This window comes from Perca flavescens, chromosome 9, assembly GCF_004354835.1.
Source record: "Perca flavescens isolate YP-PL-M2 chromosome 9, PFLA_1.0, whole genome shotgun sequence".
NCBI classification, from domain to species: domain Eukaryota; kingdom Metazoa; phylum Chordata; class Actinopteri; order Perciformes; family Percidae; genus Perca; species Perca flavescens.
In genome coordinates, this window is record NC_041339.1 from 30,886,407 (window position 1) to 30,898,666 (window position 12,260).

Here is a 12,260-nt window from a genome sequence, read left to right on the forward strand (position 1 = left end):
GTTCATTTGATAACTAACCATAATAAGTAAAATACATATTAAAGCAAACAATATCATAAATTAGTAATTTGGCTTTAGTGGTGTCTTTATGATTAGAGTGAAGCAGCTTCGGTTTTTGGTTTCTCAGACTATGGGCGTGGCTTGCGGCAGTTTAAAAATGTTTTCGATAACTGATTGGTCGATAGCAGCGTATTCTTATGGTTTAGATGTATTCTCTTTACCCATTGGACAAGACGCAGCCACCCTCGTTTATAATTGGCTGATTAAACAACACAACCGAATTTCAAACTTGCTCGTCTGTCAGTGTTGAAGGAAGCGTGTTTTAACGATTGCTACTTGGCTAGTATCATTCTAGGCAGAACTACTAGTGGGTGCAGTTAACATTAGGTAACTTCGTAACATGCAGCTAGCTATTAGCTACTGTTATTTTTTAATTTGAAATGGCTGACATGGAAAATTCAACACGGAGAGAATTACTGGACTTCAGTCCAATAAAGAGAGAAGAATCTAACAAGGAGAACGATGTTCCAGTTTTGATTTTGACCCATTTTTCAAAGGCTCCGTTTCTCTCACTTGGAACCGTAAAGTTGGGCACTTCGAAGGCTGTTGTTTTGCGTATTGAAAACCCTACAGACTATGCCGAAGCGGAGGTTACTGTTGAAAAGGTCCCGTCAAGTAAAGGCTTTTCTGTGGACCACAACACGTTCACGATTCAGGTATGTATCTCGCTAACTAACCGCTTTTCTTTAACGTTAACGAACACGAAGGGACGCAACCTATGTTATTTTTTGTGCATGTAAGAAAATAAAACAAAAAAAGAACAAATATATACGAAAATGCACCGTTAGAATGAGTGCTTGTAAAAGGAACCCAGCTTACGTTACATTGGAGTTAATGACAGCTGTAAAGGTATATGCTTGTCACCAATTTATTAACCGACATAGCTAGGCCTAACGTTACATATTTTTAAAATATCTATGTATAGTAGACATACAAACACCAAGGAATTAAAAAATAAAGAAATAACATTAATTTCATGAACATATTTTGCACAACAAAAGTAACGATACCCATTTGAAGTTAAGGATGTCAAATATGCCATAACTAATATATAATGTGGGGGGGGGGCAGTATGAGCATTCCAGTAAATTAGTGACCAATTCTAAGAATTTTATTTTTTTTATTTATAAACTTATGGAATAGTTTTTTTGTTGTTGTTCTATATCTATGTGGACACAACTCTCCTACTTCATGGTAAAGCCATGTCCCACAGAGCCTGTAAACCAAGCTGCTGTCATGCTCCGGAGCTGCTTTGTGCCAAAATTAATCTGTTCTCCTTATTTTATGTTTACACTATTGGAACGAATTAATCAATATACACCTCATGACTTTTGTTTTGTCCATTGTATGGTCGCAGTTGTTCCACATCTTAACTTGACTTGTGCTTTGTGTTTGCAGCCTGAGGACTCCTTCAATTTGACAGTAACCTGGACTCCAACAGAAGAAGGTGGGATCCGAGAGCTCATCATCTTTAATACAAATGGGGTCCTCAAACACCAGGCTGTACTGCTTGGGAGAGCAGACGCCCCCAAAAAGAAAAAGGTAAATGTCCTCAGCTAAACACAGAGGCGGTTACAGCTACAATTGCACACAAGTAGATGAAGATTTTAATTTACTCCGGTTGAGCTCTAACAAATATTAATAAATTGGTTGATTGACAGAAAATTAGTTGGCCACTAGTTTGATAATTGAACAATCACTGGATTATTTTATTTTTTTTTCAAAATATAAAAAGATATTGTTGAAAGTTCTAAAGGGTGAAAAGGTGCTTCTTTTTCTTGCCTAATCAATATAACAAGACTTGATGACATTGCCTTGGCCTATAGGAAATTGTGATGGGTACTTTTTAGTCGTTTTTTTGGATGTTCTATAGACAAAATGATTAATCACAAATATATAATTGGCAGATTGATAAACCATGAAAATGATTTGAAGCCCTAAATTCAGGCCTAATTTGCTTAGTTAACCCTTGTGTTGTCTTCCCGTCATCTCGTTTTTTTATGCCTTTTTTTTTTTCCACCACATTTTGTTTTTGCTTTTTCCAGCGGTTTTTAAATTATTAAATTTTTCTATTTCTATGTCCCATATTTTCTGACAACAAACAAAAATAGAAAACTGCTCATTGTGACCCGAAGTCAACACAAGGGTTAAACCTGGTACAAGTTCTCATTTAAACAGGATCAGGAACTTTAACAACTACATCCTATACTGTAACTCTGACATGGCATATATCTTTGTTTTTCATTTGTGTTTCAGAAAAGCTTATGGGACACAATCAAAAACAAAAAGGAGGGCGAAAAAGTAGCCGCACCCAGGAGAAAGAAAACGGAACAGCCCCTGAAGATGGCTGCCAATAAAACCTTCCAAGTGTCCCGAAAGCCACAGTACAAACGAGAAAAGCCGCGCAGCCCACTTGCTTCTCTCAATGAGGGCAAAGCTGTCCGAGAGAGTTCCCTCTCCAAGGTCAGTCCTGTTGACGATTACTCTCAGAATGCAGAGGAGAGGAAGGCCTCCACTTCCGCCCTGAGGCAACGGTCTCTGGGCTTGTCAGGCCAGGAGAATATCAATCATGTCCAGAGAAACTCTCCTCTTGGCCTGCTCGTACCAGCCATGATGCTGACGGACTCTGGCAACGTGTCCGCCAGCCCAGATGCGTTGCTAGGCGAACCGGAAAACAAAGGTCTTGCCAAAATGCTCAACAGGACGCTGTCACCTATCGGGACACCAGAGATGTTCAAGAAGCTCATGCCGCGTATTCAGTCAGATAGCCCACTCTTTGCTACTGTGAAGTCCGTGGCTGATGATGCTGACGGTGTGTTAACTGGGACCCCGGTGCCTTCGCTGAAAGATGCCCTGGCCCTCATTGACTCTGATCTGAGCCACATTAACACCAGTCCTCGAGACACGAGTTTGAGCGGTGGCTTTTCAGACTCCCTGGAATCCAAGAGTGGGAGTCTCACCTGTGGACCTGAAATAAATGCCCTCAAAGCATTACCTGAGTCCAGCGAGCCAAGACTTACTTTCTTTGTCAGCAAAAAGGTTATAAGCGAGATTGTTGTTGTTTCCAAAGCTGATGATGCAGGGGTCAAAAAGGCCTCCTTTACCTCTGCCACAGTGACCAAGAGCAAAGCACCAGTGGAGGCGAACCTTTCGAGTGACAGGAAAACAACGAAGTCAAGGCGAAGGCTCTTAGAAAAAACACTGGAGCTGTCTGACGGCAGCAGTCAGTGTGAGCCCGGACTGGGCACTCCTGACCTTCCTGTTATAGACCTAGACGGAGAAACCAAAAACTGGCAAATCTCTGAAGCTGCCAGCTCCCTGTGTGATGATAGACACCAAGCCCAGGAGTTTACCTCTTACAGCCTGACTCAACGGCTCGACGGCTCGCCTACACCCATCCCCTTCCCCGTCACCTCCCCTCCGTCTGTGGCCCCTGGTCGCTTCTCCTTCCCAGCCTTTTCCTCACCTCATGCAGCCCCAACTTTTACTGTCACCTCTGTGTCACCCCTGGGCTCATCTTCTCCACACATGTCTCCAACTCTCTCGGTACCTCCGTGCGCTCAGGAGGACTCATTTCCCATTCACATGGCAGTGAATAGCAAGAAGAGGAAGAGTGAGGAGTATTTGAAAAGTGATGCGAAGATTGTGGATGCTGGGAATGCTGAGTGTGTCAAAAGGAGCAGGGGGGTAGCTGGAAAAACAGGGCCCCCAAGATCGGTCCAGGAGAGGAGAAGTGCATCACAGAGGCAACAGCCGAGAACAGCAGGTGAGCTAATGTGAACATTTATTGATATGGGATGTTATGGTGTGTGATAGGTTTTCATAGAAATTCAAAAATGCTACAGATGTTTTGTCTGTTTTTGACCTGCATATTAAAATCAGTCTGAATCTGCGCTCGGAGGTCTATCGAAACCCACATGTATCTCAGTGATGTAGGGTAGGCTGAATAACAAACACCTCTCTGTATAACTCAACACCACAAACTACATTCCAAAAATGATTATAAAGTTGAATTAACATCTCAGTTTAGAATAAAAAAAAAACGAGCATTGTAACCTTTTTATTGCAGGACTGTTGTATTAGACAAATTTTAGCTGGGCATAACTTATAAATGGACAACAGAGTGTATACAACTTGAATGGTACACATATCAGAGTGCATCATTTAAGGGTTGTTAATTCTACTTAACATTTTTGATTTGTTATCAAATGATATGCAGTAAAAAGTAAATGATAATTGGTTTGCTTTAGAATTATAGAAAAAAAAAAAAAAAAGCATTGGCATTACACAATTTTAAGACTGTAAGACATTCTCTATTATTCAGTGTTTTTTCACTTCAGCATCACAACACACAGGTCCCAAGTTTGGAGCATTTTAAAAATTAAGGTCACAATAAAATAAAAAAATGTTCAGATTAGGACATCTTTGAAGGTACATAGACATACAGCAAATAGTTTCCTTACAATACATATCCTACCTGATGATTTGTAGGTAGTTAGATCCTGGAGTCAGAAACACATCTGCCCCTGCAGATGTGCCTTTATGGAAATCGATAAACTCATGAGTACCTGTATTTCCAAAAATGTATCAAAATTTCTGTTGAATATCTGACTTGTTTCTGGACTCTGTACTTAAAATGATTTTTTTTTTTTTTTTTTCTTCTTCCCCAGGCTCGGTGCGATCAGTGACAACATTATCTCTAAGGACTGCAAGGTCTGTGGTTCCTGCCCAGGCAAAGCTATCCAGCTCCAAACTCTCCTCACGAGGTATTAAAAGATGTCCAATTTCCTTAAATGAGACCAATTGCTGTTCTTGTAGTGTAGGTCTGTCTGGGAGTTTTGCCAACATAAATTTGTGGTGAAATTCAAAATGACCCTTTCTATTGTTCGCAGGTGCCCGGTCAGCTGTAGCTGCTGTAGCGCAGTCAAAGCTGACCTTCATTAAGCCGGCGCAAACAGGTATTTTGATGGCAGAACATTGTAAAATGTTTTGAGTGTGTCAAAGGGTAATTTGCCTTTTTATGTTCATCTTGGTACAGAAAATGACTTTGCACATCTACAACGTGAGACGGAGGGAGACAAGCAGGTCAAAAGTTGCAAATAAATTCCCGCACACTGTCTAACTTGCAAAAAGTAATTATTTTAATAGTAGGCAATGTTTTGGTACTAGACCGTCAACAGGCAAAGATCTTTGCAAGTTAGACACTGTAGGAGTTTCTTTGCAGCCTTTGTTTATCTTAAAATTTCAATTCCGTTTTCTGCATCTACTCTTTCTCTTCCAGCCATACCGAGGCACCCGATGCCGTTTGCTGCCACGAACATGTTCTATGATGAGAGGTGGATTGAGAAGCAGCAGAGGGGATTCACGTGGTGGATCAACTACGTCCTCACCCCAGATGACTTTAAAGTCAACACTGAAGTCGCTCAAGGTAACATTCAGCAGGCTTTTACTACTCAAACATGTGGGGAACATCTTTGTATTGTAGAGTCTAGGGCAGGGAATGTCAACTGGCGGCCCGCGGGCCACATCCGGCCCGCCAAAGCTTTTAGTCTGGCCCGCAGAATAATCGTGAATTCACAAAATGTAAAGAGGGAAAAAAATGCGTTCGGTTATTTATCATTTCAAGCATTTAGAGCAAAAACCCAGCCCCCTGTATTTGCATCTCTATTCACATGCCGGGATTCTGTACAGCGATGCCCGAGCTCCACACACACCGCTGAGCCGACATGTGCGTGCGTTAAAACACACACAAACACAGCTGAGCCGGGATGTGTGGGATGGGTGTGCGTTAAAATACGCAGCACCTGACTGGGAACGATACAGAGATGATTAGCCTACTAACGGCCGCTGGAGCAGATGAACTCACGCTGGTCTCTTTTCTGTAAATAGGCTACAATTAAACCTTCGTGAGTAAAAAGTCAATACTTATCAATGAACTCACCTGTGTAGACCGGCATAAACATGTAGAAAGTGATATATCAGTCTGCTCAGTCCACTCTTGTCCACCGCGCTGTTTTACGCAAACACAGCTCTACTCTGCAAATAGCGAATTTTTACAAACAAGCTAAAACAAAAGCTGTCTGTTTGTAGTCCGTTTATCTTAGTTTGCCGGGAATCTGGAAATTTGGACAAAGTCTTGTAAACCTCACTGCTGGCTTAACAAACCAAACTCTCCGCTAGAGCAGTAAATCTATGGAGGTATTATAAGTGGCTACTTGATATGCACGTGAATGACACGATCGTTATTTACGAGTTCTTCATTCTTGATGATGATGATGCCGGTTGTATTATTTTACATCGTTTCATTGCAAATGAGGCATACATGACGAGTGCATAGTCTGCTTATCAGTCCATTCATCATTTAAAGCTGGGCTTTTGGCTTTTCCACGTCAACTTTTCGCTTCAGCCTCTTCGACAGGGACATGTTTACGTGACAACAGCCATTTCTTTCTGCAAGCATTTTCCACCAATCAGGACACTGCATACTACAATAATCTTTCCATAATCACAGACTTTAACCATCACTCCTCACTCAGTGAACTGCCTCCTAGTCTGAGATCATTTTATTGTTAAAGAGCCAGTTATCATTATGGAGTTTCCATGTTTTTTAGGAGTTTGCTCACACTAATACATATTAAAAAAAAATAGCATTAATTCAGTAAGAAAGTTTAAAAAATTTCAAACAAGAATAGGTGTGTTAGGTATAAATTCATTTTATTTCAAAGTCCGGCCCCCAGAGTTTCTGCTTAGAAAAATTCTGGCCTTTGAAAAAATTTAGTTGATGGTCTAGGGTTTGGATTCAAGAAATGTTAGAGTAGCTTCCAGATGATTTATTGACTCGCTCACTAGTCTGAACACTTTACAACTTAAACGCAGTAATTGCTGTGGTTGAGTCTTTGTTTTAATGAGTATCTGAGCTCTACATGTTTGCACAAGGGACTTTATAAGTCTTGATAGATTTGATTTTTCATTTATTTCTTGTATAGTGAATGCCGTGTCCCTCGCCATGGGCAGCGATGACAAGTACAGTGGGCCTAAAGCTCCCACCAAAGAGGAGATGTCTTTCAGCACCTACACGGCCAGGCGGAAGCTGAACCGCCTCCGTCGTTCTGCCTGCCAGCTGTTCACTTCTGAGGCCATGGTCAAGGCTATTCAGAGGCTCGAACTGGAGGTGGAGGCCAAGAGGCTGCTCGTCCGCAAAGACCGCCATCTTTGGAAGGACATAGGTAAATGAACATTACAGCATGAAGCCTGCTGATGTAGGGTTTTTAAATGCTCTGGAGTACTCATCAAACCCCAGATATGCCTGAAAGTAACTTTTTATTTTTTATTTTTTTTTTGCCATTCTTTCAGGTGAACGACGAAAAGTTCTCAACTGGCTTCTTTCATACAACCTGCTGTGGTTACGGATTGGGCTCGAGGTAATCTTGTACAACGGTGTTTCCTTCTGCTTTTTTTTATATATATATTTTTTGTACATGTTCGTGTCTTCGCCATCCACGCTACGCTTACTAAACACAATGTTGTTCGTTCTCAGACGATCTACGGGGAGTTGATCTCGCTGGAGAGCAACAGTGACGCCTTGGGTCTGGCTATGTTCATCCTCCAGCGGCTGCTCTGGAACCCCGACATCGCTGCTCAGTTCAGACACGCCAAAGTGCCTAACTTATACAAAGACGGTAATTTAAGAGCATCAGTTATTGTGTCGTCTGAACGGAAGACTGCTGTGTTACTGCCGGAGCTGCAAGCATTTCAGAAATATCCTGAGGTGTAGACTTTTACCTTGGGAACTACTTCTTGTGATATATTCATATCCAAATTAATTAAAGGGATATTGAGGGAGTTATTGGCTCAGGTTGTATTTCCCCTTTCCTACCCAAGCAGAAACGTAACCCAATTTTGCCATATTATATGCAGACAGAAACTTAACTTGGGTAGACGTTTAACAACTTGACTTCCTGCCATTCTTTCTCTGCCGACAACACAACAGCTATGACATTTTCTGCCGATATCTACAAAATGAGAGCATGTTGTCTAGAAGTCATGTAGTTTATTATTTGGTAGATCAGTGCTCTTGACGCTAAAAATCATCTGTACGCAAGTTTTGATGACTACTCAACTAAAGGGTGTTCAGTGGGTTTCCATTTGTATGGGAAATCAACACTGCTGCAATGCTTTAATCAAATTATGCTTTAAGAGCTGGAATTTCTGGAAATTCGCAGCTGCAACTTCCGATTGTTTTAATCATCGGTTGGTCTGCTGATTATTTGGTCATTTAGCGATTTATTCATTTGATGATATCATGTCAGAAAAGCGGCCCATCACAATTTCCCAGAGTCTGTAGTGATGTGTTAAAATGTCTAGTTTTGTCAGAACAGCTCTCCAAAACCAAACTATGTATTGTTTTAAAATTATATAAAACTGCAAATCCTCACATTTAAAAAGCTGAAACCAAAATATCTTTTAGATTTTGCCCAAACATGACAAACTATTATCTGTGATCAAAATACTTGCCAAGGGAATCCATTTAAAACTTAGAATTCTCTCTGTAGTATAACAATGTAATTGTTTCATGTAGTTCTTGTGCCAGTTGTCTAAGTTGTGTACGTTGTCAGGCTTGTGTTACCCTGGCCTGGTGTTGACCTCTCTTTACCTGTCCTCGGTTAGGCCACGAGGAGGCGCTGTCTCGCTTCACTCTGAAGAAGCTGCTCCTGCTGGTGTGTTTCCTGGACAAAGCCAAACAGTCGCGGCTGATTGAGCACGATCCCTGTCTGTTCTGCCTGGACGCAGAGTTCAAGGTAGTCCTCATGTCAATGCAACAAACATTAAATACATTAATAAAAAAACATTAAATCACTTTCTCATTAAGGGCCAACGATGCAACCTTTTTTTTTAAATTTTCTATTTTTTTTATACATTTTAGTATTTGTATCTTGTCTCAGATCTCAGTCATTATTCGTGGCTTTTTTACGGTCTGTTATCTGATGCGGTTTATACCAAAATGAAGAATAATTAAGATACAAAAGCTATCAAAGTTATGGAGAAATTGGGTTCAGAAACATTAAGTATGTAAAGTTTCAGGGCTTAACTCTATGTAACAAATGTCTGTTCTGAATCTGCTGATAGCAGGGCATAGAAACAGACACTGGGAGCTGAGACCAGCACTCACGGCTCTTTCACACCTGTAGTTCGGTTTCATTGGGTCTTATGTTACCATGGTTATGAACTCTTCACATAAATATATACATACAGATGAATTATAAGATTGCTTCTTGAATAGTTCATTATCAACAGATGGATTTAAAAGTAGTAATAGTAAAATGTATGTAAATTTGTGCTTATGTACCAATAATGTATCAAGTCTTACTTTGAGTTATCTAATACATATTGGATCAGATTTATAACATTCTTTGGGATGTGACCAAATGAAAAAAGAAGAAAAACCATAAATGTGTTTAATGTTTACATAGCGTCTACCCTTTTATCTGAGAGGCGGCGTGCACTGGTATGTATTTATTTATTTTTTTAAATACAGATGAGCACAGACCTGAAAAGCTATGCATAAGTGAACTTCACCCGCTATCCTCGTTTTCTGAATCCATCGTTCAACTTAAATGATGAATGTGTTGTAGTAAACTCTGCCATGCTATATGCTTTATTATTATTTTTTTTTTACAGACCAGTAAAGACCTGCTCCTGGCCTTCTCCAGGGACTTCCTGAGTGGAGAGGGGATCCTTCCCCGGCATCTCGGCTACCTGGGGTTACCCGTCTCCCACGCTCAGACGCCCCTGGACGAGTTCAACTTTGCTGTGAAGAATTTGGCAGTTGATTTGAAATGCGGCATTCGTCTAGTGTGAGTTAGTCTTGAATTTTAATGTGACTCTCTGATCCCCGTCGAATATTTGCTTTTCTCAAAGGTCAGGCTCCGCTACACGGCAGTATCCCTGCAGCTGGGAGGGAATCAGTGTTCAGCAGAGCTGTTTGAGACCGGGGATTTCCTCATGCGGTTCTCACTGAAGGATGCTCTCTCCAGCTGCCCTACCGATCAAACAGTATTGCTCTCTGATCATAGTTCAATCTCGTGCATGTGTCTCCTAAAGTTTGTGGTTTCTGGGTTGTAATAAGGCATTGTGGGCAATGTTGGCGATCAATTAGCAGGATTCGCTTCATGGCAGGATTGGCATAACATCATTTTTGTTTTGGTACGATGAAGAACCTCAACAAAACTAGCCATCTAGTTGTTGGATCTGTTATCGATTTATCAACTGTCTTTCCAGAAAATGGTTTACATCAAGATATATATTGATGTTGTAATATACAGTCATTTTGATAGTTTTTATCCATATTGTGTACCCCTAATTGGGGAGGCAGGGGATTATCTTCATTTACACATAAAGCTAATTGGGTGAATAATCAATACTGAACTGCTATTGTATTACAATCAAAGCCAAGGTGCCAACAGAGGCTATCAACCCAAAAACATGCCGCAATTACATTTTATTTGATGTATCTGAAAATTTGTTTCCTCCTGCTGTTTTATTCAAAAGTTAAAACAAATGCTTGCTAGGACAAAATCTCAAGCAGTTGATCCAGAGAGACAAGTGTAGTTGTCTAAAATGATGTAGATTGTGGTCATTTAGGGCTCTCAAACCATCAGCATTCATTGATTCTACAGTAGAAGGAATATGTGAGGTTATTGGAGTAAAAAAAAAGTGCCAAAGCAACAAGTCCTAAGATGTCAAAAAACAGAGGCAAAGTTTCTTATGCAGCATCATTTTAAAGTAGGTCTTTCATGTGGGGTTTTGCTTCCAGGCGCGTGATGGAGCTCCTCATCCAGGAGTGGAGTTTGTCGGCCAAGCTCCGTCTGCCAGCCATCAGCCGTCTGCAGAAGGTCCACAACGTCGACATTGCTTTGCAAGTGCTGAAAAGCAAAGGGGTCGACCTCAAGGATGAACACGGTAATTGTTGTTTTTCTCCTGGGAAAAACGCGGAGCCGCTCAACCTGAAAGAATGTTTGTTTGTTTGTTTGTTTGTTTGTTTGTCCTCCACAAAATGAGATTTTCAGGTTACGGTCTGATGTTCTCTTTCACATAAGTGGTGCATATTTATTGTATTTTCATACTGGGCTCTTTTTCACCATTGTTAAACGTTTTATTCATTTATAATTAGAGGTCGACCGATATCTGTTTTCTCTGGCCGATGCCGATCTTTAGAAATCAAGGTCAGCCGATGGCCGATAAATGCTGCAGATTTTTTTTGCCCGATTATTTGGCCGATATTTGCTTGTTTTTAAACCTATTTGAAAGATAAAATGTAACCCTAATATACACAGAATTTCTCAACAAAAACTCTTATTGCATACTTCACCAATCTACACTTGTATACTTGAATTAAAAATGTATAATTTAAAAACATACTGTATATTGTATAAATAATATATGAAAAATATATTAAATAAACAAAACAGGTAAGAAGAAAATAAACTTTGTCAAATAAACTTGTAAATGAAAAAATAAAGTTTAGTGCACTTAGCAGCATTTATTAAACTTCTGAGAATACAAATCTGCACATCTTCACAGAAAGTGACATGTTATTATTAATCTCAACACTATTTCCTCCTAACTCCTGTTGAATCAAATCAGACTAGGGTTATCTAAAGTCAATTCTTGTTCACCTTGTTTGTTAGATCATTGTTCATTTGTTGAAGTGTTGTATCTGTGCTTTGGGGATCCTACGGTTAGATGTCCTGTTGCACTCATTAGGATCAAAACTGTGATTTGTAATTTAAAACTCGTCCAGCCAATTTAATAAAATTAAGGGTTATATTCATGCTCGAGTCCATAGATTCAGTTAATGGATACAGGCACGGAGAACTGAAGGCTCTGTTAGCAACTATTAGCTCCGTTAGCGGTTAGCTCCGTTAGCGGTTAGCTCCAGTTAGCTCCGTTATAGGAGTGGATGAGACTGCCACGCACAGGGTTAACCAGGCTTTGATAAATGACATTTGGGGAGCTTCCACAGCGGTGTGGCCGCGGTGTTTTGTACGGTTTTTTAGTACAGTTAATCCCAAGGCAAGAACACCAGCAATATGCTAGCTACTACTAACGGTAGCGTCGGAGCCTGGAGTGACTGTGCGAGACACACAGCGCAAGAATTCACGAGGGGAGGGGCTGGAGGCAGGTGGTCGGAGTGCGCTGTA

General features: G+C 40.6%; 1 protein-coding gene across 1 annotated transcript in view; it reads left to right on the forward strand.

Moving 5' to 3' along the window:
- The first annotated feature begins 300 nt into the window (after positions 1 to 300).
- aspm (assembly factor for spindle microtubules) overlaps positions 301 to 12,260 on the forward strand; it is a 28,820-nt gene continuing 16,860 nt past the window's right edge. Inside the window, exons 1-12 of the mRNA XM_028586606.1 lie at positions 301 to 716; positions 1,459 to 1,602; positions 2,317 to 3,826; positions 4,731 to 4,826; positions 4,953 to 5,018; positions 5,342 to 5,488; positions 7,047 to 7,286; positions 7,414 to 7,481; positions 7,598 to 7,739; positions 8,728 to 8,858; positions 9,739 to 9,914; positions 10,874 to 11,019. Of these exons, the coding sequence (XP_028442407.1) occupies positions 441 to 716; positions 1,459 to 1,602; positions 2,317 to 3,826; positions 4,731 to 4,826; positions 4,953 to 5,018; positions 5,342 to 5,488; positions 7,047 to 7,286; positions 7,414 to 7,481; positions 7,598 to 7,739; positions 8,728 to 8,858; positions 9,739 to 9,914; positions 10,874 to 11,019 (3,142 nt within the window). The 5' untranslated portion in view covers positions 301 to 440. The remainder of the gene's footprint in view (positions 717 to 1,458; positions 1,603 to 2,316; positions 3,827 to 4,730; positions 4,827 to 4,952; positions 5,019 to 5,341; positions 5,489 to 7,046; positions 7,287 to 7,413; positions 7,482 to 7,597; positions 7,740 to 8,727; positions 8,859 to 9,738; positions 9,915 to 10,873; positions 11,020 to 12,260) is intronic.